This window comes from Chelonoidis abingdonii, chromosome 1 (genome assembly GCF_003597395.2).
Source record: "Chelonoidis abingdonii isolate Lonesome George chromosome 1, CheloAbing_2.0, whole genome shotgun sequence".
Lineage (NCBI taxonomy): Eukaryota > Metazoa > Chordata > Testudines > Testudinidae > Chelonoidis > Chelonoidis abingdonii.
Window position 1 is genome coordinate 275,549,324 of NC_133769.1, and position 27,753 is coordinate 275,577,076.

Below are 27,753 nucleotides of genomic sequence, written 5' to 3' on the forward strand. Positions count from 1 at the left end.
CAGTTGCTGGGCTAAATCTATAAGTGAGTGGGAGGGTATGGGAACGCATGCCAGGCTCACTGCACTCTTCTTTTTCTGTAACATACTCTCCAGTTAGGGTTGTGTTGGTGGGGCCTCCCAAGGCAGTTGGCCCTGGAGTTAACCCTTCACTGAGATATCTAAGGCAGTTCATATCCCTGCATCTGCTATGCTTAGGTCACTTTTTCAAGCTTTTCTTTGTAAACTTGAAGGCTGGATATTTGCATTTTTTTAATGAAAGATGGGACTGCCATAATTGTATGGCTTTAGAAGCTGGGGCCCTAGCTATAGAGCGAATCTTTGCTTTATTCTGTCCTTGATGATTTAGACATACTTAACTGAAATTTCATTGACAGAAAGTTCACACAGTGCATTCTGGATTTCTACCACAAATCTTGTATATTTCTTAAAAAATTACTAGGACTATCACTTGCTCAAAGCCAAAGACCAAAGGAGGCTATATAACATCAAAAACAAGACCTCTGAGATCCAGGGTTTCGTAGATCAGGATGACATGAGAAGCTTTCTTTCAAAGCAACAAAAGCTATAATATGGGCCAACCTCCAAACGCCCAACCCCCTTATATTCCCAGGATGGCTCCACTCTCCTCAAGGACAATGCAACCATTAAACAATGCTGGAAGAAGCACTTGGAGAGCCTACTAAACTGTGAATCCACGGTCTCTGAAGACACCATCAAGTTTATTCCACAACACTCAGCAATGCAACACCTTGCTGATCCTCCATCTTCTGAAGAAGTCCAGTGTGCCGTCACCCAGACACAAAAAAAAAAATCACAAGGCACCAGGTTCAGACAGCATCCCAGCTGACGTTTTTGAAGTTGGCGGAACAATGCTCCAGAACAAACTTTGCCAAATCCTCAACAAAACCTGGACCTGCGAAGAAATTCCATCTGATTTTAAGAACGTCAACATTGTTACAATATTCAAAAAAGGGGAAAAATCATTGTACGAGAATTACAGAGGTACTGCCCTCATCTGCATCGCAGGAAAGATCCTTGCCCAGATCCTACTAAACTGCCTCCTCCCCCTTGCCAAGGAACTCCTCTCCGAATCACAGTGTGGCTTCAGGCCATCCTGAAGCACAACTGACATGATCTTTGTGGCATGACAGATTCAGAAGAAGTGCAAAGAGCAACACCAGGAATGTTCATGGCATTCATCCACCTAACCAAGGCCTTTGGCTCAATTGTGATACCTACGGAAGGTGCTATGTAGGTGTGGCTGTCCACAGAAATTCATTTTCATCATCCCATCATGGAGTAGTCTGATGACTGCCACCATTCTGTGCAATGGCTCAAAGACCAAACCATTCATCATTCACATTGGTGTCAAGCAGGGCTGTGTCATTGCTCCAACACTCTTCTCCATTTACCTTGCTGTGATTTTGATTCTCATCTGCGACCCCCTTCCTGATGGGATCAGGACTGAGTATCGTATAGATGGCCATCTCCAACATCTCCAACCAAAATTTAAGATCATGAGAACTAGCATCACTGACCTTCAGTATGCAGATGACTGTGTCACTCTTGCACACACTGAGGCCAATCTGCAAAGCACCCTACATCTTTTTGCAGATGCCAGTCACAGCCTGGGTGTCTCTCAACATCAGGAAAACCAAGGCACTCTATCAGCCCTCACCTGCATAAATTACTCTTCGTACTCCACAAATAGGCAGCAGGTTTAAAAGAAAAAAAAGAAGTATTTTTTCACACAACCTGTGGAACTGCTTGCCAGAGAATGTTGTGAAGGTTGAGAATAGATAAGTTCATGGAGGATACGTCCATCAAAGGCTATTAGCCAGGATGTGTAGGGATGGTGTCCTTAGCCTCTGTTTGCCAGAAGCTGGGAATGGGCAACAGGGGATGAATCACTTGATGATTACCTGTTCTGTTCATTCCCTCTGGGGAACCTAGCATTGGTCAGGGTTGGAAGACAGGATACTGGGCTAGATGGACCTTTAGTCTGACCCAATATGGCCGTTCTTATGTTCACCATTGGTGGAGAACCTCTGGAAAATGTGGACTATTTCCCATACCTAGGCAGCCACCTCTCCCAAACAGCCAGCATTGACACAGAAATTGAATAAAGGATTTGCTGTGCCAGCATATCCTTTGGAAGACTACTCAAATGAGTTTTCAATGACAGGGATCTGCAAACAGGCACCAAGACCTTGGTTTACAAGGAAGTTCTCATCCCCACCTTTTTCTAAGGGTATGAGACCTGGGTAACCTACAGAGAACTCTCAAATGGCTGGAGTGGTTCCAGCAGTGCCGCCTCAAATGGATTATCAGGATCAGCTGGGAAGACCCAACACAGTAACATCAGCATTCTCTCTGCAGCCAACATCAGCAGTGTAGAAGCGCAGGTCATGAAACACCAACTCCGTACGTATGCCTGACACTTGCCTCCCGAAGCAAGTACTCTTCTCTCAGTTAAGTCAGGGAAGACGGGCTTGTGGAGGGCGGAAAAAGCACTTCAAAGACATACTGAAAGTACACTTTAAAAGGGAGGCATCAACCCAACAAACTGGGAGGACTTGTCATGGAACAGAACACACTGGCGCCACACCATACACAGATTCACAGCTCACTTTGAGAACAGAAGTGCTCACGAGACAAAGGAGGAAAAAAAGGACACAACAGTACTGCCTCCAACATCACACCTGTCACTGCTCTGGGAAAATCTGAAGGGCACGAATTGGGCTCCTCAGCCACCTAAAAACCCACCAATGAACCCCCGTGGCAGACATCATCCTTGCATCAAGAGACAGCCAAAGAGAAGGAGAAGACTAGGACTAAATAAATGACTAAGGGAATTAGCCTACACCTAGGCTATTTTATTGGCAAAGGTGTTAGATTTGATCAAACAGTTCTCTTAGGGCTGATTTCTTACTGGGTAGAAACAGCAAGTTGACTGCTGTACAAACAGATGAAGACATAGTTCCTCCTCCAGTGAGTTACAGTCTAAAGTACTCAGACAATCCATTTGAAAACATAACAATGAGGGCTGAAGTTTCAGCCTGTAGTGCAGGTATTTTGCACATGTATAGTTTCTATACACACTCATGTCTAATTCTTGGAAGCAGTCACAGTGTTTCTAAGGAAGAATTTAGTGCAGATAGCATGGACTTGTCTAAATATAAGTTGTGCTGCTGTAACTATATTGGTCTAGTTCAATGGTACAACCTCCACAGTGTGGACACTTAAGACACTGATGGCACTTAAGGCACTGATGGCACTTAAGGCACTGATGGCACCAATATAGCTTCTTTGTACCAATATAACTGCATCCACTCAGGGGTGGGGGACGGTTGTATTGATATGACTTTTTCGATTAAGAGTGTGATTTTTTTTTTTTTTACCCAAATGTTATATCAATACAAAAACTGCATGCTGACCAGGTGTACAATGCACAAGGAGGAGGGAGCAAATTCCAAGTATAAAAGGATGGAAGGCCTGGAATAAGGCATGAAGACAAAGTAGATGAAGGATACAAAAAACAGGAGGCAGGAATGAGGCTTTACAAGCACACACAGAATGCGAATGGTAATAGGAACACTTTAGGGGATATAAGCGTGCAGATGCAGAAGAAGCCCAAGGGAAATCCATGCTCAATTCCCACTGAGGCTCCTTCAACGCTACAAGCCTTAATGTGAAAGGCAAGAATAAGCCTATAAATGGATACAAAGAGCTGAATGCCACAGAGAAATCCGTGAAGTACAGATTTGAGCAGCAGCACTTTGGACAGATTGAAGGTGACTAAAACAAGAAGCACGGAGAAGAGGACCAAGGTTTGGACAAGTGCATTCTAGAGGTAGAGAGAGGGGTAGATTTTTGAAGTGAAGTGATGTACAGCAAGAACTGACGTGATCTGGTGACAGCCTGGATATGAGGAAGAAGGATCAGGAGGAAAAAGAGGAGTCAAAGATGACAATGAGGTTTTGAGCCTGCGTGACGGCATATGGGGAGAAATGACATCAAGTTTAAGCTGACAATAGGCCAACCACGATGATTTGTCACAAGGCAGCCAAACTATCGACTGAAACAATACAACAAATTTAATACACTAAATTCCATACCATATTAGTATTATGAAAATATTAATAGGGTACAATGAAAGAAATCAAAATAGAATGATTCTGAGTCCAAGCCCAAAGGTACCCATTATAGAACGTAATGCAACATTTTACTGATTTTAGTGCTCGCCTGATGTTTCACTTGTTCCTGCAGTCTACATTGTTGGTGAAAAGTTCAAAACCAAACAAGCAATAAAGCTCCTCAAAATTTGCAAAAAGCTTTAATCTTTATTGTGAACCTCTTAATTCTAGGACAGTTCTATCCTTGACACTAAGAGATAAAACCCATAAATGCACCTAAAGAACTAACCTTGTCAAATGAATAAAGTATATGGTGAATTAGATTATCAGGACTGTTAAATATGCAACAAATAAGAATGTAACAGATGAAGTTCTCTTAAAGGTATATAACTAACCAAGGCCAATCCCATTTTGAGGAGCTGAGAATTCATGTATAAAAGCACTTTGAAGATAAACATTAAACAACATTTTTTTTTTTTTTTACCACTTCTAAAAGACCCACATTGGATTACAATACAACTACTTTGTACTGCAACAACATAAAACTTCAATATGCCGTATCCTACTTGTTTCAAGATAAACACTGGACAAGCTGACTGTTTGATGTTACCCTTTTAAATTAATCTATTTCTCTGATTAGACCAGAGTTTAATAACTAGGTTAAAGATCTAGAAAGGCTAGTGTTAGAAAAATTCATCCAGACTGCCTACTCTCGGAGGAAGTACTGTCCTGTAAGTGAAAAGCTCAGCCATCCATTTCTCCAAACACACTTTTTAAAACACAGAGAACACTGATTTATTTGATGATCAGATCCTTATCTTATTGATCTAATTTCAAGAAAAAAATCTTACCCGATTCCCCTGCGCTAAAGTGATCTAATGGATTCCCTTCTGCATCTGGGTTTAGTAACACCATTTCAAATGGAATATCCTCGGATTCAGAATTTTCATAATTCTCCTCGCAGGTAAACTTGTCTACATAAAACACATACCACGTTTCTGGATATGGAACCTGGGTCACTGTCAGATTTTGCTCTGTGAGGTTCATAGGCACTTTAAAAAGAAACAAAGAATGAAGTAAGCATTTAATGTACTAACTCTTCTGCAAACCATTAAATCATCTGAGATATAATACACTGTGATGCTTCCCAGGGGAACCCAGGGTTGAGAGGCACCTCGCTACTACCTGCACTTAGCATGAGGAAGCTTTCTCTGTGTCTACCAAGGATCAGCTCCCCAACTCCATCAACGGTGGGCAACACAGGCAAGCCCCACCTTAAGGTTTTGTAGACCCTGATGTGGTTAGCAATTTGCACATCCCAACCCTTGAACTATCTAAGCAAGGGGTTCTCAAAGTGGGGGTCAGGACCCCTCAGGGGGTCACGAGGTTATTACATGGGGGGGTCACGAGCTGTCAGCCTCCACCCTAAACCTCCAGCATTTAGAATAGTGTTATAAATTAAAAATAAATACTTTTTTATATATTTAATGGGGGGAGGTCGCACACAGAGGCTTGCTATGTGAAAGGGGTCACCAATACAAAAGTTTGAGAACCGCTGGTCTAAGTACTCCATGGAGTGTCCAGCCTCTAGTCTGCTGGATGCTCACAGTGTTCAGAGATTTACTATTTCCAAAGAAACAATACACCCCAGCTTGCCAGTTCCACCTCAGATCACTTCTTTGCTTAACACACAGCACTAAGTTATATTTATATGAAAGTAAGTATAAATAAACCCTGGAAATTCAAATAGTAACAATATATTATTGGAGACAAATGGTTATATAGAAAATAAAATCAAACATGCATTCTAGAGCCTAGATTTAATTAAGAAGATACTCTCATATCTTGCATTGTATTACTCAACAAAAAACCTTGCAGTGCTTTTCAGCCAGACTGGCTGTTACTCTTATTTCATGAGATGGAAACAGTCAGTTTGCCTCCTACCTGAAGGATTCGGTGAGTCTCTTTGTATTCCCAGATATATCAGACCAATCCTTCCTCTTTACTCATGAATAGGACACTCCCCTGCTGTTTGTTTCTTCCTCTATAGTTTCTTTTTATTTTCTCTCTTCCCCTTCCCCCCCACCCCTGCCTCAGATTTCAGAATCTCTTAATTTGCACCTGGCTTAGTATGCAAATATACAAACAGCCAGACAGGGAGATAAGCATTTGTTATCTCCCGTCTGAAGAGAACATTTCCAAGAGGTGTCATCTTCTGGTGACCTTCCTTAACTCCAAGACCTTAAGGACATAAATTTCAGTATACATAGCTCTTTAAATATTATCTGTACATACATTTTGCAATTACGGTGACAACCAGTGGGCAACCGGCTCTCAGTATACACCTTACATGTCAACCATCGGGGAACTATTACGCAGTGGATCCCTGTACAACCTAAGCACTTGTGCCCTTTGCCATTTGGCACTAAGGAGTTCCCGGGTCATGTACCTATTTAATTCTAGAGCATCAATTGCATTTCTTTACACTATAACTGAACTCCAAAAATGAACAGTCTCTACCTTGAAGCATACTATAAAACTGTATGAAGAAAGACTCTGCGCTAAATCTTCATTTTTGCTGAGTTTAAACTTGATGCAATTTAGGAAGTGTTTGGAGAACACTCTCTCATCCATCTTTTAGCCTCTCTAATCTTGGGTTGGCTGGAGGATGAAAAAAGCCCTTGACAGCACTCTATCCACAGCCAGTGGCTGTAAATTCTGAAGACCTAGTGCAGTACTGTCTACTTTGGCACCTCCTTCCCTTTCTCCTACGCTAAGGGAGGAGTGGGTTTCACTCAGCAGGTGGAACTGCGTCTGAGGAATGAGACCATCTTCTCTAAATATGTAGCTGCTTTCCAATTGCACTACACTTAACAAAAAGATACAAAAGAAATTAGGAAGCTCAGTTTGGCCCTGAACCATTACATCTGAAAAGAACAGTGGCAGCAGCGTCAATGATCACTAGAACTTTCTGAGACACAAGTCTTTAGATTACTGTACTGTAATGCAAAGATGTTGTGATACCACTGAGCAACTTCTTGGCAGTTTTCTGGTATTAAGTTATTTAGAAGAAGTCTACAATATGCCTCTTGTGAAAAAGTTATATGTACCTAGTATTCATCTTTGTGGGTTTCCACAGATTCTGTTCAATGCAACTTGTAGATGGGCTGGAGTTTGGGGTGGGGAAGCAAGACTAAAAGGGAACAGAGAAAAATGGAAATAGGGGCAACTAGAGCATTACTGAGTTACCTGTGTAAGTCATGAATGAAAAGTCAGGTGCCTAAGCTGACTCTGTCCCCTAAAAGGGACTTACCTTATGTAGCTAACATTTCAGCCAATAACCATAGCGACATTGAAGCAATGTTTTCATTAACTGCTCCTAAATAGCCTCTTTGTGTTGTACATGCAATTGTTTTTATTCCATCTATTTCTTTTTCTTGACAAGAATATTGTGACTGGGTACAAAGGGGGAGAAAAAAATCACTTGTGTTGAGAGTTTTACTGGTCTGACAGAAATACAGATTATTGTTGAAATACAAGGTTCTTGTTCTATACTTAAATTATTTTTGTGGGATCTCTTTTCAAGCGTTCAGTGCTACTAAGCAATTAGTATTTGTTCTCTGACGCTATTTTGGAGACAAACTAGCCATGAAAAAATGACTAAGCAACTAGCACTGTGGGGTGAAATCCCTATTATGGATTAAAAAAAGACAATGACTAGATGGAAAAGGAAAAATGAAAGAAATGACAAATATATAAACTAATTAAGAGTATAGAGGACACTTGAATACCTTGCTACCCTTTCACAAAATACAAAGAGAACAGTCTAAGTTGGAAGACAAGCAAACTTGCAAATTAAAAATAAGTAAATCTTAAATTACATAAAAAACCCTGTAGTACACACTGCCCCAGGATATTTGAGACAAAACAACTTAGAGAGTCTAACTCCCTTTATGAAACCTACTATGAATAGCTATAATTAAATTACTGTACCTGGGATATAGTTTAAAGGCCTATTTTTCCTTATCCTTCAAGGCTTAAATTGATCAACAGTTGGATTCAGGAACATACACATTCCAGGTTCCATTGAAGCAACCAGCATTGAGTACTACGGGGGACCATATACTGAACTAACACCACCACATGTAATAAATGCAATTTGTGTTGTGTAGCTCTTTAAGCATGTATTATTCTAGTGTTATCCTTGTCCCATCAACCAAGCATAGGTAATGGCAACAGCTGATACAAAGGCAACTGTTTTCAGAACATGGTAGCCTTAGAAGCAGCACCACAGTCAGACTGTGTTAAGGTTCTATTCTGACAACATGCCAAGAGGTCACTTATTTACCCTATAGATTGTGGTCTCTTGGTTGCCTAAGGGAAACATATGAAAATAGAGCTCCATTCACGTAAGATACTGATGAATGAAGTCTCTAATATTTGCTCAATTTGAAAAGGAAAATTTATACATGCTTCAATTAGAATGTCTAATATCACACTCAATAAATGGTACAAAATAATGCTTTTAGTATCTGTATCTTTCAATTAAATTATTATCAGAGCTACTGAACGCTTTATTGTTTGGCTGTTCTACGATTTGCACTTTTTTTTTTTTTTTTACTTAGATCAGTACACAAATTAAGCATTATCTTGATTAACACTTCTTTGAAACTGAATTTTATGAGGGTCTTCAATGTTTTGTATAGCAAAGGCTGCCAGATTCATGCTTCCATAGAAGTGGCACTGATCTTTTAATTTTGTTTTCCACTCTTTGAACAATGCTATTTTCTACAGGAATGGGGCAAAGAACCTCTTAACAAAATTGAATTATTCTTCTAGAAACAAAATACAACACAGCATGCATATTCTATGCTGGTATAATTATCAACTTAAATATTAACAACACTTGAATTAGAGATTCAATGATGAATAGCAAAATTAAATGGTAAAAGGAAATTAACATTAAACAAACTTTGTGAAATGAGACAGCATAGGGTGACCCCAGATGGGAGGGAGAAAATATTGGGACACATGGGGGGTAGGGCGGGGGGGGTGCTGAGTGCTGCTGGCAGAACAAAATATCAGGACAAATTGCGTCCCGACCAAAGATCAGTCGGGACCCGAGACAAAGACCTAAATATCCGGACGGTCCTGATTTTATCGGGACATCTGGTCACCCTAAGACAGCACAGTTCAGCCTTGAATTAATTTTAGAGAGATGAAACTTACAAAAGGACATGGGAAATGGTAAAATTATTGTAGGAGGAGGTGTGAAAGAAAACATGGAGGGGAGAGGTTCAGATAAAATCCTACCCTTATGGATGCCTTACTCTTTAACACCACATTATATTCACCTTACAAACAAGCACTTCTTACTATGACTGAAACTTCTTAACATTTCTTAAATGTATTTACAATTAATGAAGTCTATTGCAATTATTTGTTTATAAAACCTGTTTTCTCCTGTTCCAACAAAGAGAACAACACCCCCTCACGCACAACTGTGCATTTGAAGAACTAATTCCTGCCCTTACCCCCGAGGCTCCCAAAAATTTATACATCACAGTGATTTTATTCTGCAAACTGGCTTGGAGACTGCACTTTGTTAAGGTCTTCTGTTAAGATTTTCTGCACACTCAATAACAATCTTACACTATCATGAAATAGGTAATTTTATATCGTCTCATTCTAACCTATCTTAAAATGTTTCACTACTTGGTTTGTCAAGGAATATTAATATCCCAGCTGTTTAAGGAGACATCATTTGTAAAATAAAAAATCCTCCAAAAAAGACAAGCAAACCAACTACATCTCTTTGTAATTAAACAAAAAAAATACTAATGGGACCATTCTGGTTTCACGTAAGTTGATAACAAAAATCTTACTGATTTCAATGAGACGATGAATTTATCCAAAATACATATAGTTAAAAGAACGCTGACTTCAAGGTTTAAAAAAAGAATACACTCACTTGTCAGCTGAGCTTTGGACAGTTTCTCTCCACAGCTGTGATCCTTGGTGCTGTCCTGCAGCTTTAGCCATTCCTGTGCTTGAAAAAGGTGAAGTCTGGCCTCTTTTTCAACAGCTGCTGCTACATTGTTGATTCTGATATACAGAACAGCATGGTCACCTTGATATTTAAAAAAAATAAAGTCAACTACATGATTTATGTGGATCACACAAATAAAAGTGGTAGATTACCTAGACAGTTATAGCAGTACCTTTCTAATGCATGTCACAGATCCAGATGGACCACTCTTGGTCACTCTCCAGATTACTGTAAGGGGGCTCATTTCATTGGGCCGTGTGCTTTAGGTCACCACAGCATAAACATGGTCCAGTCACTGCCCCTGGTCTGGAATCCCTAGTCATACTCTTGACGGGCAGTTCCTATATCACACCCTCTCCAGAGAGCTGAGACCTCAAAGTCCAGCTACCCAGGCCCAAGGACCAGTACTGACCCCTCAGTCTCCCTTGTAGCTTCTCTCTCAGAACCCCAGCACTTCTGGGGTCCACAGGTTAATTCTTCAACTGCATACAATGGGTATACCACGTAACACACAGACTGACTTTGCACAAGAGTCTAAACCACCATTGCTCTTTATTCAACTGCACAAGAAATATGTATACCTATATAAAAATAATAAACCCTGCATGCATTTCCCTGCCTTGGTTTTCTGACCACCTCAGATCATTCTTTGGGTTGCGATCAGAGTCCTCTGGTGCTGTCCAGGTTTCCTCTGTTGCAAGACACAGCTTGCCGCCTTGCCTTCCCAATTACCAAGCCTCCTTCTTGGTCATCTTGCTCTGACCTTGGTTGGTCCTGCAGCTAACTCAACCACCCCATGCTATGAATATATACACATCTCTTCCTTTCTCTCCTACTCTAATAATCCCTCAGGTTTGTCTGTCCTAGCACAACACCTGGCTGCTTTGTTCTGCTGTTGGTAATTTTCCATTTGTCAAGCTCCTTCAAATTTCAGCCCCCTACAGACAAGCTGGAGGAAGCGATTTCCTCTAGCTCCAGCCAATCTTCTTAGCATACCTACTGACTAGTCAAATAGTCATTGAGATTAACTAGGAAGCTGCACACTTTGTACCATCTGTAGAGCAAGCTTACTGCACGCACCAGAAGTGGAATGCATGCATCCCTGTATTCCACCCCTCCACACACTTTCTGTGAGCTATCCTCCCATTCCCTGCAACTCTCTCCTGACTGGGTCTCAATGTGCCCTCCAATCTCACCTCCTCCCATACCAGGATGGATCCCCATTCTTCTACCCCATACCCCACACTCAGCAGCTCTGAGTGCACTGCAATTTCTACTTCCCCATGCCCTCCATACCCCTCACAGGAAGAGACTCTCTGTAACCCCCATTCCCCTTCTCACACCAGAGGCAGTGTGCATGCATCCCTGTCCTCTCCCCCCAACTCTTCTTTCTGAGTGCTAAGTTATCCAGGGTGTCAACATCTTGCACTCTCCTGGGAGGACAGGCAGAGACAAGACAGAGTACTGTTATGCTGGAAGGTGTTAAAGGGTGCCATCAACCTGTTTGTTCTACTGCAAACTGCAGAGGTGTCTGAGGTGGTGGCTGTGCTAAAGAGCTGGCAGGGAAATTGGAGGAAGTAATGGCCATTGATGCCTAGAACATTCCCTGAAATTTTGGAACTGATATTACATTAGACAGAAAGACTGGCTGCCAAATTGAAAACAAAACCTTTGCAAGCCCAACCAATTACTCTCCATTGAACACCATTCTCATGATCTCAACTTGCACAAAATCCTAATTCTGGCCTCATTAACATAAATTTATGTTATAACTGTACTTTAAACAACTAAAAAGAAAAGCCTTCCAGATAGTTGTTTCCCTCTTTCCTCCCAATTCACATCTGTCCAAGATCCAGGAATTGTTCTATTCAGTTTTGCACCAGTGACTGGTTAAAGATCCTTTGGGCTAGAAAGAACAGATTCCAATCTTCGCTATGGAATGTAGCACTTGATTCTAAAACTGGAAGGGCTTGACATACTAACCTTTAAAATCTCAATTACTTTATCATCTGCTGTAGAGCAGAACTGATGAGAACTAAGATACTTAAATATAAGATGGAGGAATACAAGACAGCATCAATTTTTTTTTTGTTTTAAAAAAAAGAACTTCTAGAAGTTAGCCATTAACATGGGGTGTGTGTAGATGTATCCGGCAAATATATGACCTGGTGAAAAAGTTTTATTTGAGGATAACTTGCATCACTCAATAATTCATCACTTGTGAATAAATCAGAAATCCCCAACTCACGCCAATAAATCCATTTATTCCACACCATCATGTGGTCTTTACATTAATTACAATACACACACCCCATTCTTAAAAGAAAAAAATTCTTAGAATTGAGAATTCTAGTCAGAGTAAGTCAATACAATACAAATGGCAAAGATATAAATTATGTCAGCATTGTTTTGCTTTTAAACTCTAAAGACTCCCACCTCTTCTCCACCTCTTGTATATTATCTCTCACACTCATATCTAATTCAGGAACTAATCCAGCAACTGGCTCTGAGCAAGTGGACTCCCATTGAATTCAATGGGGCTCCACACAGGAGCAGGGGTTCACCACACAGTCAGTCGCAGGACAGAGGTCTCAGAAGGTATGAACTTGGTGACAGAGAATGTCTTAGACATCTGAAAAGCACTATGCATGTCTATGGTACAGGCTAATAATTCTTCATCTGCATAATTAGACCTTTCATAAACATGTGTCTGAATAAAAGACATACAAATTGTTTTATAACATTATTACTAATAACTGATAACCTGTACAGAAGTGTCTGCAGAAGATGCATTTTCTGGGAAACATCCTGACATGTTAAGGGCACGTACATATAGTAAGTAGAGAAAGCTACAAGGTTCCTTGAAACTTTCTGAATGAGGAATGTAGAGTATTGAGCATCATTCTAGTTACTACTTAGTGATTTAACATATAATCTGAGTTATTATTAAAATTAAGCAAACATAATGCAAAATACCCTCAAGATACTACTTCCTTTTATTTTTTTTTAAAATTCTTATTACATGGCAACTCTTTTATAGCCAAAGCTCATAAAGCTCTTGGCTCTGCCACTGGTTTGCTATGTGGTTTTGGACAAGTTGCTACCCCTCCGTGCATCCTACTTTCCCCATCTGTAAAATGGATCGTGATAGTGATTTCCTGTGTAATGTCATTGAGACAGACTGATAACAGTATCCAGTTCTTAATGTACTTTCATTACTATATAATCTATTAGGATATTTGGGCACCGGTAGAGGTAAACTAGATGGTTTAGGATTGCTGAAAGGCCTCTTCAGGAGTGGGTATACTGACATCAAAAACTCTTGCCATCCCACCAGGTTTACAGGCTAAGGGGCTGTTTAACTGTGGTATAGACATTTCGGTTCAGGCTCTAGGACCTGCAAGGGGGGAGGATCCCAGAGTTCTGGCTGCAGTCCAAGCCCAAACATCTATACTGCAATTAAACAGTTCCTTAGCCCAAGTCCAGCAAACCCGAGTCAGCAGGTTTTTAATTACAGTGTAGACTGGTCTGGGTCTTTACCTAAAACTTAGGTTGATCTCTAGCTACAATGCTCAGGGCTATTAAAAATGTCATGCCCAGTGCTACATAGTTACCGCGACTTAACCCACACTGTCAGCACAGGCTGGTCAATGGAACAATATTTCCTTTGATCCAGCAGCTGCCTCTCAAAGGGGCAGGGGGGCGAGGATTAACTACACCGATAGAACCCACCTTCCCCGGCTGTGGGGAGCGCCCACCCCTCGGGCTGCAGTCACTGTAGCGCGGACATGCCCCAGTCTCCCTTCCAAACCCGGTGCAGGACCCCTCCGGCTGTCGGCAGGCTCCGGGAACGCGTGTGCGCCCGGCTCCATCCGCGGGCAGCCCTGGGCTCGGCGCGCCAAGCAGAGTTCGCCACCCAGCCCAGCTGCGGTGACAGGGGTGGGGCCTCACGCTGCAAACGGGTCCCGCGGCCCCCACGGGCTGCGGAACCGCTGGCTCCCACCCGCGCCCGGAGCGACGTGGGGGCCGCCCGCAGCGGGCACCTACCGTGGAACTGGAACCGCGCCGCCGCGCCGCGCCCCGCCCCCCGCGCTAGGAAGCGGCCCCGCAGCGTCTTCCCCTGGGCGCCCGCAGCACCAGCGGCTGCTCCACGACCACGCAAAGCAGCCACAGCAGCCGCCCCATCCCGGCAGCGGGCCACGAGCCCCCCAGCTACCTCCGTATCACGTGACAGCCTCCCCCCCCGGTGTCACAGTGGAACCTGCGGAAGGAAGAACCAATAGGAACAGAGAACGAGCACGGGGCGGAGCCAGCGCCTGCCCGCTCCCCAGTGTTATCTCCGCTCCCTCCTGCAGCTAGAGCTCGAGGCTCGGTCCATCGCCAGGCTGCTACGTGTCCGTTGCTTAGCTTGGCCATACGGCGGCCAAGTGTCGTGAAACCGTATTTTACGGCTGCCATGGAGGAGGCGGGTGAGGTGGGCATTTTCGGGGGACCCCCCCCCTCCAGCGCGCCCGCCGCCTCTGCTGGGGGGAACTGCCCCTGCCCAATCCACGGACCCGCGCCGCCGCCAGTGCACCTCCCGCTCCGGCGTGACCGCGGACGAGGGCGTAAGTAGAGGGTGTCACTGTGCACGCGCGGGACGGAGGCACCTCTTCGCCCATGCGCCGAGTGTTCGGAAAACGGGGGGGGGGAGGCGGTGAGACACAACGCCGGGAGGGACGGCAGGGGGCGAGCGGCGGTAGTGCCTAAAGCGCGAGTGATGTCGGGCGCTGGGTCCTGGGGGCTGCCGTGAGGCTTCTCGGGCTTTGCCAAGCGGCTCCTAGTGACGGGCGGCGCCGGTCATGTGAGTAGCGGCGCTTGGGGGAAGGGTCACGAGATCCAGGCGCTTGTCCCGCGTCCTGACCGATGTTGTGGGCGGCGCAGTTAGTCCCGACGTTTCGCGGTTCTCCCTGATGTTTGTTTTTTGCTCCGTCAGTGTCGTCCTGCACCCGTCGCCCCCCCCGCCTCGTGTCCTGAATTTTTGTTCTTCTCATGTGTCACCCTACTTGGAAGGGGCGGGTGGTCTCTCCCTCCGCATGTCCCGCCGCTGCCATCCCACTCCTGACTCCGCCTCCGGGTCTGGGCCAGGTGGCACCCGGCTGCTGACCCTGATCCCTTGCAGCGGCTGGGGACCCTCTCGCTGTGTGTGCGGCTGTCTGGAGGCCCGCTTGGCTGGGGGGGGGTGCGGTGCGAGGGCAGCCCCTGCCCCTCCGGGACAGCGGGGGTGAGGGTTTCTTCCCTTGCTGCTCCTGCCCGGAGAGCCGGGTCCCATATTGACAGGGGGCAGGTAACCGCACACTGGGGCGGTTAGCACCAGCACAAACGCTAAAAGCCGCTTCGAGCAGAACCATAGCTAGTTATTTTGTGCGGAGGCAAGAATATAAAATTGCGTCCTCCCTCCTCCATATAATTTCATAGTAGTTACTTTGTAAAAAAAAAAAAAGAAGAAAGAAGAAAAGAAAAATACGTAAGCAAGAAGAATGATGATAATAGAACGTTTATTTATTTTAATCATAAGTTCCGCATACAAAATGAACTAATACATATAAGAAATGCATCATAGTGCATGTAACATCCTATTTAAATAGTCACAAGTAAAATTTAGCTGTAGAACCATATCGGATAGGATTAATGATAATTTTTCAAAATTGTACTCTTCATGCTTTTAATGAGGCAAATTCATTGATAATTGCATCAAAATTAACGTTTGCTACTTCATGTTATTTTCACAAGATGGACATATTTGTTAATCTCTCTTGACTCGTGGTTGCTGGAAGGTAGTTTTTAATTAATTTGAGCTTACTGAAGCTTCTTTCACAGGAATCCACAGTTACTGACAAGCAGAGAAATATTCTTAATGCAATTTCTAAATTTGGACAAGATTCGGCCAAATTATATTCATGAATTAACTGGAGAAGGTCCAAAGTAGTTGTACATGAAACGTTTGGAAACAGTGCTAACGCCTGATGTTTAAAACTGAATCTCTGATGACATTTCTGAGGCATTAAACAAAATTAATATATTATAGAGATCACAGATTCCAAATCTGTGATCTGCATAAGAAATAAGGAATGATAAAGGTGCTCACCGTTTGGTGGGTCTTAAGCAGATCCGAGAAGTCTTAATATATAATAAGCATGTGCTCACTGGGAATATTAGAACTTGATTACTCAAATGACGGTTGTTGTGTCTGCAGAAAAACACGCTCATGTCATATTTTTCTGTGCCCCTCAACTTTGTGCGCCCAAGGCAAGTGCCTCACTTGCCTCACCCTTGTTGCAGCACTGCTTCAGAGACTGTGCCTGCTGCTGAGTCCCCACGCCAGCTTCCGCCGTCCCGCACGTTCCCATGCCCAGAGTTGTCTTTCTTTTGCTGGTTGCTGTTTGAAAGACTTTTGCAAAGAGGGAGAGTTGGTGATAACCCTGACGCTGGAAACTGGTAGCTCTGCCCTGGCAGATAGCTGCCCAGAAATGGGCTGCAGTGGCAATACAGGGGATATAGAGAAATAGCATGTCAAATGCAGTAAGTAAATGGTAGGTGGGAAACTTCCACCTTCTTTTTATTATAGTGCTCCTGGATGTTATCAGTAAGGCTAAGATTTTGTCACTGTTTAGTAAAAATCAGGGACAGGTCACAGGTAATAAACAAAAATTCACAGAGGCCTGTGACCTGCCCCTGACTTTTACTAAAAATAACTATGACACAGTGGGGCTAACGATGCTTGCCTAAACCCTGCTGTGTGGGCAGGGAGGGTTGTCTAGCACCTGCTGCCCATGGTGGCTCATAGCTCTGGGATTGCCCCTTGCTGCGGCTTGGAGTTTCGGGGTTGTCGCACCCAGGACTGAAGTGGAAAATGTCACGGAGGTCTCTGGAAGTCATGGAATCCATGACTTCTGTGATCTTGCGTGACATAATCTTAGCTTTATTTATCAGCAGTAAGCAAACAATTTCAGGCAGAAGTAGTTATCTGTTCAGTTCAGTGGCCCTTTATGGCAAAAGCTGAATTTTGCTTTCTTTACCAAGTTGAAGGGACAACAGTTTATACCAGGGGTCAGCACCCTGGCGGGCCAGGCCAGTTTGTTTATCTGCCGCATTGGCGGGTTTGCTGGACCGCAGCTCCCACTAGCCGTGGTTCGCTGTCCCAGGCCAATGCGGGAGGCAGGAAGCCACAGCCAGCACATCGCTCAGCCCGCGGCGCTTCCCACAGCACCCATTGGCCTGGGACAGTGAACCACAGCTGGTGGGAACTGCAGTCCACTGAACCTGCCGACGCGGCAGGTAAACAAACTGACCTGGCGCGCCAGGGTGCTTACCCGGTGAACCACATACCAGAGGTTGCCGACCCTTGGTTTATACTAATTAAATTAAATATTTCTCACTCACTCACATGCAAGTTAGCATATAATGAACATCGGCGATACATCAAGCTAGCTGTCTGTGGAAGACTGATACGTGGTCTACACTTGAAAGTTTTGCTGGCATAGCTATGTCAGTCTCAACTGGGAGGAGGGGTATCACACCTCAAAACTACATAACAATTCAAAGACCCTAATGTAGATGCAGTTATACTAGCAAAAATGTTGTTGGGGAAGGTGGAGTGTCCACTAGAAGGGTTTACTGGTAGAGCTGTACTGGCAAAGCCTAGTATAGACAAGGTAAATATCTAGGATTTTTTTCTTTATTCCTTTTTTTAAAAAGAAAGAAAGAAACAAAAAAACCCATTGTCTTAAATACAGCATTTGCATCAGGAAAACTTAAATTGGTTTGAAAATTGATTGGTTAAAGCAGGGCAAAAGACTAGTTTATACTGATTGAGCTTAAACCTTTTCCTGACTGACTTCAGCTAAAGCAATGTAAGAACAGGTTTTTATTAATTTGAGAATGTGCATACTCTCAGTGTTTTACATCTGTATAGTTAAGCTGATTGGCCGAGCAGAGCAAGGTACATTCCGGGACATTTCTCTGTTTCTTTGTGTATAGGAATGGCCATACTGGGTCAAATCAGTAGTCCATCTAGCCCAGTATATTTTCTTCTGATAGTGGCCAATATTAGATGTTTCAGAGGGAATGAACAGAACAGGGCAATTACCAAACGATCCATTAGCTGTCATCCACTCCCAGCTTCTAGCATTCAAAGGCTTAGGGACATCTCGGGCATGGGTTGTATCCCTGACCGTCTTGACTAATAGCCATTGATGAACCTATCCTCCATGAATTTATCTAATTCTGTTTTGAACTCAGTTATAGTTTTGGCAATCACAACATCTCCTGGCAACAAGTTCCACAGGTTGACTGTGTGTTATGTGAAGAACTTCATTTTGTTTATTTTAAACGTACTCCTTATGTGAAGGAGGAAATAACACTTCCTTATTCACTTTCTTGGCACCAATCATGATTTTATAGACCTCTATTGTATCCCCTCCTTACTTATGTCTTCCAAACTTAAGTCCCAGCCTTTTTAATCTTGCCTCATAAAAGAGACGAAGTGGAGTTTATTTCTCATCATTTCCCTGCAAACATGAGTAAGGACTGTGTGCCAGGGACTCTGGGTCTTGAACCTTGGTACACAGGGCTCTTAGGAGGTAGTAAGTTCCAGCCTGTCACATGTGTGATACTTTAAAATGCTGTAGTCAATCAATTCCAAAATTTCAAGGAATTTTTAAGTATCAGTGGGCAGAATCCTTTGCTTTTTGGTGAAAATCAGAAAATTGGAAGGGAGAAACAGAGGACATGTAAGCACTCCTTGTGTCTGGATAGCGAAATTATCAATTTCAATACAGTGTTTACAGTTCAGTATTAAAACTGACCGGCCAAGGACACAGCTCATTTGGAACCAGAAGTATACAATCAGGCAGCAGCAGAGACAGGAAAAAAAGGAAATGCAGCACAGTACTGTGTTAAACATAAATTATTTGAAAAAAGGAAAGTTTAAAAAAATTGGAGAAGGTAAGGAAACTGTATCAGTACTTGTTTCATTTAAATTAAGATGGTTGAAAGCAGCATTTTTCTTTTGCATAGTAAAGTTTCGAATTTTTATTAAGTCATTAAGGTTCAGTTGTAAACTTTTGAAATAACACCATGATGTTTGTTCAGTTATGAACAATTCCATTCCTGAAGTGTTAGTTACAACAGAGATCAAAGAACTGGTTAATCAAAGCCACAAACACCTTGCAGCATAATATACCTCATCTCAGTTCTGCTTGTCCTCCTAATAGTTTAAAAGTGTTGACAACCTCAGTGACTTATTTCTAGGACAGAAACAAAAGAAATAAGAATGGTGGAGAGCCATGGGGAAGGAAGGGCATGGCAAAGAGAACGAGGGACCCTTGCATGGAAGGAATGGGAGGTGCATGGACCTCCTGGTAAAGGAGATTGGGTGGAGAATGGAGTCCTGTAGTATGAGCACAGAAGGCAAGGAGGGGCACACAGGGCCCCTGGCTTGGAGGGAGAATGGAGGACAATAGTATGGTGGAGGGGGATATGGGAGTAGCATACAGAGCCCCTTGATGAGGGGTGGGTGAGCAGAGTTGGCAAGAGTCCCTGAAACAGAGGGGGTGTGAGGATGGTCCACAGAGAGCTTGGGGGGGAATTGGTATGCAAGGTGCCCATTTCCCTCTTCTGCCCATGTTGGGGCTCTTTGTGGCCCCCACACTCCATTTTCCCCTCTTCCCAGAAGTTTCTGCAGCTCCTAGATTTGCTAACCAGATGCATGGGCTCCATGTGTTATACATTTCTCTCTCTCTACCTTAATTGGTCAATTAAGGTGTAGAGAGAAATTCACAAAAAATTCTGGAATGTGCTTAGGTGTAGAAACTAATGTAATGTATGAACAGAACCACGGTAATGTATGAACAGACCCCACGGCTCAGTATTGAAGCACAGATCATTGAGACTGTTGGTATGGCAAGGGATGGATCAGCTCTTAAAAAAAATGTTTAAGGTTTCACAGATGCTAATCTTGCCAACAGTCATGTGCTTAACTCTATGCAGTGGAACCACACACCTATAAATTTTAAAGCCATGTATAAGTATATGAAGAATTGAGGCCAAAGATATGCTGATATGTAGGTTATACAGTTTATTAGAGAACTATGACATTTGAACAAATGAGATCTTACTGATTTTTTTGGAGGGAGTGGCTTGAACAGCAAAACTTTAATTATACAATAAAATTATTTCTCTAGCTTTTAATTCACTAACATTACATGCTTATTAAAAGGGTAACAAAAAGTAACATTAGCAAATTTTAAAAAATCAATGTATTTTTGTGTCAATTAGGGTTTTGTCTCTAGGGATCTGGTATCCTAAAGTTATCTATATAATCATCATTTAAAACAGGATTATTCTTTTTTTAAACCTGCAGTGCGTCACATGTGGTTGTGTCTCTAGTAGAAAACTATCCAAACTATCTGATTATCAATCTAGATAAGGTAAGTTTTTGTGTTTTTTGTCTCTAAAGAAATGTGAAATACACCTGTACCTCGATATAACGCTGCTCTTGGGAGCCAAAAAATCTTACTGTGTTATAGGTAAAACCACATTATATCGAACTTGATTTGATCTGCTGGAGTGCGCAGCCCAGCCCACCCGGAGTGCTGCTTTACCACATTATATCTGAATTCGTGTTATATCGGGTGGCATTGTAATGGGGTAGAAGTGTAATATGAATCAATATACAATATGATGAAAGTTTTCTTGATGAGGAAAGTTTTACATTAGACCTTGAGTTACTTAAAATTCAGAGTTGGCATGTTTTATGTGCTAATTTAGGGCCTGATCTAAAGCCCAGTTCTCAAAGCCCACCTCAGTTCTGCTAACACGTTATTTGTTTCACATACTGTACCTTAACTCTAATCAAATGAAGTATTTTTATTTGGAGTAGCCATGAGTTTCAAATCTGCTTCTCAGCCATGTCATGCTTTCTACAGTGGGTTTGAAACTTCTACCCCAGGCAACTTATTTGGTTAGACAGTGGTTCTTAATCAGGCATTATGTAGAAATTGGTTTATTTTATAATTTTATGGTAACAATGAGAAAGTAAGCAATTTTTCAGTAATAGTGTGCTGTGACACTTGTATTTTTATGTCTGATTTTGTAAGCAAGTTGTTTTTAAGTGAGGTGTAAACTGGGAGTACGTAAGACAAATCAGACTCCTGAAAGAGATACAGTATTCTGGAAAGTTGCAAGCCATTGGATTAGAGTAAAGATTGCTCAACTGCAGATCCCGTTAAACACAATCACTGAAAACCTCCAGGTAAGGTAATCTTCAAGGCAAAACTTTCAAAGACTCTTCACCTTCACAACAAACTCTTCTGCACTTCCATAATATAACCAACCACAATAGCATGTGTCATAGCAAAGTCTGTCCCAATCCTGAAAATACTGCTACAGAAGCTTAACTTTAAGCATTTGCTTCAGTGATATTATTCACATGAGTAATCATATGTGTATTTTTAGAATCAGGGTCTGCAATGTTAACGAGTCTGAGAATTTTAAAAAGAGGATCACTTTCAAATGTTTCCTCTGCCAAAATTTAATATTTTACTTTCATACATTCCTTACGGTCTCTTTGTTAGAGAGCATTCATATGAAAATGGCTGTGTTTTGGAAGACTTCAACTGTTCCTCATTTTTATTTGCCCATCTCACAATCATTTGTTTTGGCTGCCAAATGATAACAGAGAATTATGTTGTCAACAAAGTGTGGGCAGATAGATCAATTCTGGGGGACTAGAATTCTAAGCTTCTATTTAATTGATTATTGCTAGATTTTTCAATCACCATGTAATGGCACATAATACACCTTTTAAACAGAGAAGTTGACCTCTCTGCAGATCTGTTTTAAACAATAGTTTTAGCACCTTCTCCTCAAGCTTGTTAATTAGAGACTTGCTCAGTTAGTAAATAAGCAGGATCTAATATAGAATCGTTAAAGAAAACTCGTCATAGTAATATTCTGTGTTTTTTTTTTCTTAAGCTGGACTATTGTGCAAGCTTGAAGAATCTTGAAACCATTTCTGAGAAGCAAAACTACAAGTTTATCCAGGTATGGCAGATTTTTTAGTATCAAGCTAGCAAGTTATGGTTGTAAAATCTGAGGTTGGACAGGCTTTTATATCTGGGCTTCTGCAGAAATGAGACCTGATTTGGGAATCTCTGTCTTTTTCTTCTCATGGAACTATAGCTTCTGCTTTTGGTTACACAGTATAACTTCCACTTTTGACCTTGTGTGTGGGTATCGACGTGGCTTATTACTGCATACTTCTGATACAGTGTCTATAACAGGGGTCGGCAACCTCTGGCACGCGGCTCACCAGGGTAAGCACCCTAGTGGGCTGGGCCAGTTTGTTTACCTGCTGTATCGGTAGGTTCGGCCGACCGCGGCTCCCAATTTATACCTAACTTTCCTATATGTATACAGACCCTATGTAGCAGGGCGGATCCTGCTCCGGCCCTGAAGGGGTTAAAAACAGTCCAGGGAAGGGGCCAGGGCTGGAGAAAGCAGCCTTGTAAGCTGGGCTGTTTGGGGAAGTGGCAGCAGCTGGGGCCATGCCCCAAACTGAGCCACAGGCCCTTATAAAAGGGCAGAGAAGCCAGGAGCCAAAGAGTCTCTCTCTGCGTTCAGAGGGAGAAGGGCCTGGCTGCTGCAAGGGACCAGACAAGGTACCTAGGGTGAGGCAGGGCTGGGGAAGGCAGCGGAGCCGGGGAGCTCCTGCCTGGAAAGCCCCAGGCTGTGGCCTAGGAGTAAGCTAGGAGGTACTGGGGTTGCAGGGGGCAACCCAGGGGTAGGTCAGGGCAGCAGGTCCAAACCCCTTTGCTGATGATGAGAGGCTAATACTGCAGTCTGCCCCAGGGCGTGGAGCTAGCTAATGACTGGGCAGTTGCCAAAACCCTGAGGCAAAGTGGGGATAGAGTTGGGGGGGGGTGTTCCCAGGGAGGGGAAACCCTGAGGAGAAAGGGGTTACTGCCAGGAGGCAGAACCCCACGTAAAAGGGGCACCGGGGTCCAGGGAGGGACACGGGGCCTGTAGCAGGAACCAAGGCGGATCACCAGCCTGCTGAGGGCGCTCCGAGCTGTAATTTGAGCTAATTCCTGAAGTGACCAGCAGGAGGCGCCGCAGGGGTGAGTTACGCCCGGTTACACCCTACCATTAGGGTTATGCCGCTGTTTCTCTAGATAAAATTAGGTTAGATGGTGTCCTCTCTTCTTTTAAAAACAATATACTGGTGTGGTAAAGAGTTTCATTTTCCTGACAGATGAAGTGGATTGTTCTATTTAAATCTTACGTGCCTTAGCTTCCTCATTTGTAAAATGGGAATAATACTTCATTATACACCTCACAAGGGTGTTGCATGGTTTAATTAGTTGATGTTTGTAAAGTGCTTCTGAAACTGAGAAGTCTAGTATAAGTGCAGAATGTTAACGTAAAAGATAATTGGACTGGTTATATATTTTAAGATTATAAGAGCATACTACAAAGTATATAGCTGTACCAAGGACTATGTGCTATGCATTGCAAGGGCCAAAACTAAAAGCCTGTAGGTTCTAATATTTGTGTGTAATTATCAGAGTATTAGCATTGTTCAGCATTCCCCACTGAAAATTACTGGAATGTTGATGACTTTCTGAAGGGTATATTTCTCTAGAGGTACAGGAAGAAACACATTATTTTAAATCCTTCATTGACTTTTTGCAAACACACTGGTTTCTGTAAGCAAAGGCTGAGTAATGCTGATACTGTTTAAAGAACATTTAGTAGTGTGTTTTTATCTCTGAAGTGAAGGAATGGGAAAATGTCAATCTAATGTTTCCCTAGTGTGTGTTTTGGTGTGTAACATTTTGAGCAAAGGTAAACTAACAGTTTTGCCTGTATAGTTCTACCAAATAGTTATATATTTGGAACTATTGCCAGCCAGTTGGTTGCCTTGCTTCTGAAAACTATGAACTAGATCCTAGAATGATCTTCAGTTCATCTTCCATTTTTTTAAAGTCACTAGGTGTCGCTGTTCATTCAACAATTATTCATAACATCTTTATGCTTTATGTATAGCAGGGATTGGCAACCTTTGGCCCACGACCCGCCAGGGTAAGCATCCTGGCAGACCGGGCTGGTTTGTTTATGTGCTGCGTCCGCAGGTTTGGCTGATTGCGACTCCCACTAGCCGCGGGTCGCTGCTCCAGGCCAATAGGAGCTGCGGGAAGCTGCATAGGCCGAAGGATGTGTTGGCCGCCGCTCCCTGCAGCCCCCATTGGCCTGGAGCAGTGAACTGTGGCCAGTGGGAGCTGCAATCGGCCAAACCTGCAGACGCAGCAGATAAAACAGACTGGCCCGGCCCGCCAGGGTGCTTACCTTGGTGAACCACGTGCGAGAGGTTGCCGATCCCTGATGTATAGTATAGCTAAAACTCATAAGTAGCTTGAATACTAATATTGGAGATGTTTCTTAAATTTCTGGTGGTGGTAATTTAGCTCCATATTTAATGGGTAATGTACATCAATAATATGAGTCTGAATGCATTGGAGAGCCTTGCTTGAAAAGCAAGAAGTACATTTCTATTTCCTCATTTTTAGAGGTAGCTGTAGTTTGTTTTCTATTAATGCGTAAACTACAGGAAAGCAGTTTTTGAATCACTTTAAAAAATTGGATATGTGATTTCTTTTTTTGTTTTTAGCAGTGCTTTTGCTTGCTCTTTGAACAATTTACTTGCTTTTTCCTGTGGGCGGTCTTTATTTCCTATTAACTGATCTTATTCTTTCAAATAACGAAGAACTTTTGACCCTGTGTCTTAGCCTACAAATTCTGGCTTTATGAAGATTGTTTTAGGACAGAGGGTTTTTTTCACTTGCTCTTTCTGTGAAAGTTCACATTCCAATTCGTGAAAATGCATATTAACTTCAGAGTGTAAGTCCTTAAGTAAACTAATTTAGATAATTTCAGAGATATAGTTTTTGTAATTTTCTCTAATAAACTTACAGTGGCTCTTGCCATTGCTAATTCACTTAATATTTATTGTGTGTAATTTAAAAACTATTTTAATATTGACAGCAGCTAGTTCTAGAATTTAAAAATATCCTTTCTTTATCATCACTAACAGATTCTAACAGAGAGGATGTTGGTTTGAACCCCCACACCCTCCATGGGATTGTAACTTTTTAATATGAACTTTATTCAGTTAATGAGTATTTATATAAATAGGTTAAATTAACTGGTCCTTTTATGTTTAAAGTAACATTTCTGCTATTTTAAGAGTGTGGCTAATTTGACTGCAAGTATGAGGATTACACAGAATTTTATTTCTTTAGCTGCAAAATGTGTTGACGGAACTGAATGACTTTTGGACATGATTTGGGAATTTACTTTATGTAATAGTTTATTGTAAGTATCAACAGAGTACTTTCCCCGCATTTACTCATTGAGGTAGTCCCACTTGTATGTAAGTGCTTAGCCCTTTTTGATTCTTGTATACTATGTTTTTTAAAATAAGCTTTTCAATAAATTTGGACTGACATGATAGTGTACAAGTAATCAATAGAAATGCAGTCCTGCATAAGGTCACGGATAAAATTAACAAAACAGACTACTTGCTGTTTATACACTATAGATAAAACTTGGTACAGTTAAGAGTCGAAACTCCATTATTAAAAACTGACTTGGATTGCTATCTTTGTTTTTAATCTAATTGTTTTTCTCTTTAGGGTGACATCTGTGAACCCCATTTTATAAAACTACTTTTTGAAACTGAGAAAATTGATATAGTGCTACATTTTGCAGCACAAACCCACGTAGGTGAGCACTGTTGCATGTTTTTGTAATAAATCTACTAGGTGTTTTGTTTGAAACAATTAACCTATTCATGTTGTTGCTGTTTTCATTGCTGTCGCTTTCATATTAAACTAAAGGACCATAATTGTCTATTTATTATAGCAACACCAAGTAACTCTGTTAAGACTCAGGGTCTGTGAGCAAGGCCGGATTAAGGCATAAGATAACTAAGCTACAGTTTAGGGCATCGCGATATGAGGGGCCTCTAAAAAAGAAAAAACTAACTCCATTTTAAATTTTATCAAAATCGGTTGATAAATAAAGGAGATATGGGAAAAAGAAGTTTCTCTCTAAATAGACACTTTTTAGTTCAAATATGACAAAAATATACACATCTGGCTACACAAATACCCTTGTTCTATTACCTGTTACCCTTCACTAATTGTTCATTATTGATAGATGAGAGGCCAGACTGAGGAAAAAAAATAATTGCACTTGTAAAATTAGTCTTCTACGAGTAAGTCTGGTATCCGTCTCCTAAGGCAGCGTTTTATTGGCCAGCTGCTTCTAGTTTAGCATCCCCCTTGGCTGGTAATGGCTGGAAGGCCGCCATCTTTTGTTTATGTCCAGCACGCTCCGTCATGTAGTGGCTTCATTCCTGTTTTTCTAAGTTTTCTTAAGAGTTAGTGTGTTCTTTTTTCTTTTGATCTATACATACGTACTGTTGTGTATGTTAGTGTGCACGCCACTTTCTGCTTTATGCACTATCCATGCTTCACATGATTGAATTTGCAGGTGATCATCTTACGCACTTGGGTCGAGTGGATCTTGAGGATAAATTTGTGTTGGCTTCCCTCTGTCAGTTTCAGGAATATTCACAGTAAATATCAGAGTGCTGACAAAAAGATAAATAGAGAGTTTTGGGAGAAGTGAAGGAAGATATATATCTCAAAATATTCTGAGTTCTTGGTGAGCAAGTTATTTCAAACTCTGTGCATAATATGATTTATAGGCTTTAATAGCCTATGATATTCATTATATTTGCTTGAATATAGGCTAATTTTTCTCACTTTCTCAATGCCTGTCTAGAGATTACCAGTCTCTTTTCTGGTAAATTCTTTCTCTTTCACGCATGTGGCTTGTTGTCGCTGTGTGTCCAAGGTGTTTACTCAAGATTAATTAATGGTTCTGGGGGACTCAGAGGATGGAGAAGCGAACACAAAGAGAGCTTTTCTTGCAACATTTTCTAGGCAGACATCTATCTGCTCCAAGCATTCTGTACGTCGAAAGTGACAAACTCTGTAGCTTATCATTTGAGGACATCATCAGTGACTTTGCTCTCCAAAAATCACAAAGGAAAATGTTTTAAATTTCAGTGTTAAAATTAATGTGATGTGCAAACAGACATACAGCAAGTTGTCTTGCTTCCATTAAGTAAGCTGGTTGTGTAACTGCTTTTGTGTTGCTGTAGATATTAAGTTTTCATATCTACTAATTAAGAAATCAGTTTCAAATTAACATATTTTCATTTATATTTCATAATGCAAACAGGCATATTGCAAGACATATGTTTTCGTTAGATTATTCTATTTTTACAACTTCGCCTTTGTATATATGCATATATAAAGCTTTCGTGTTTATATATTCAGTGTCATGTGAAAATTTTATTTATAATTTATGGTAGGTGGCCTCTTACACTTGACATAGCTTAGGGCCTCAAAATGTCATTATCCAGCCCGGTCTGTCAGCATTTTCATTATAAACCTA

General features: G+C 42.0%; 2 protein-coding genes across 4 annotated transcripts in view; one reads left to right on the top strand and one right to left on the bottom strand.

The window, feature by feature from the left end:
* The window catches only part of GPR180 (G protein-coupled receptor 180), a 30,471-nt gene extending 16,067 nt beyond the window's left edge, over positions 1-14,404 (bottom strand). Inside the window, exons 1-3 of one of the 3 annotated variants that reach the window (XM_032785948.2) lie at positions 14,233-14,404; positions 10,108-10,266; positions 4,988-5,188 (exon numbers count right to left, since the gene is read on the bottom strand). In XM_032785948.2, coding sequence (XP_032641839.2) covers positions 4,988-5,188; position 10,108 — 202 coding nt within the window. In that variant the 5' untranslated portion in view covers positions 10,109-10,266; positions 14,233-14,404. Of the gene's footprint in view, positions 1-4,987; positions 5,189-7,246; positions 7,330-7,449; positions 7,780-10,107; positions 10,267-14,232 lie in introns of those variants that run through there. The other 2 variants (XM_075061524.1, XM_075061525.1) reach the window with 2 other exon arrangements.
* Positions 14,405-16,734: 2,330 nt separating this feature from the next.
* TGDS (TDP-glucose 4,6-dehydratase) overlaps positions 16,735-27,753 on the top strand; it is a 30,512-nt gene continuing 19,493 nt past the window's right edge. Inside the window, exons 1-4 of the mRNA XM_075064837.1 lie at positions 16,735-16,757; positions 20,588-20,654; positions 22,201-22,269; positions 25,920-26,010. Coding sequence (XP_074920938.1) covers positions 16,735-16,757; positions 20,588-20,654; positions 22,201-22,269; positions 25,920-26,010 — 250 coding nt within the window. The remainder of the gene's footprint in view (positions 16,758-20,587; positions 20,655-22,200; positions 22,270-25,919; positions 26,011-27,753) is intronic.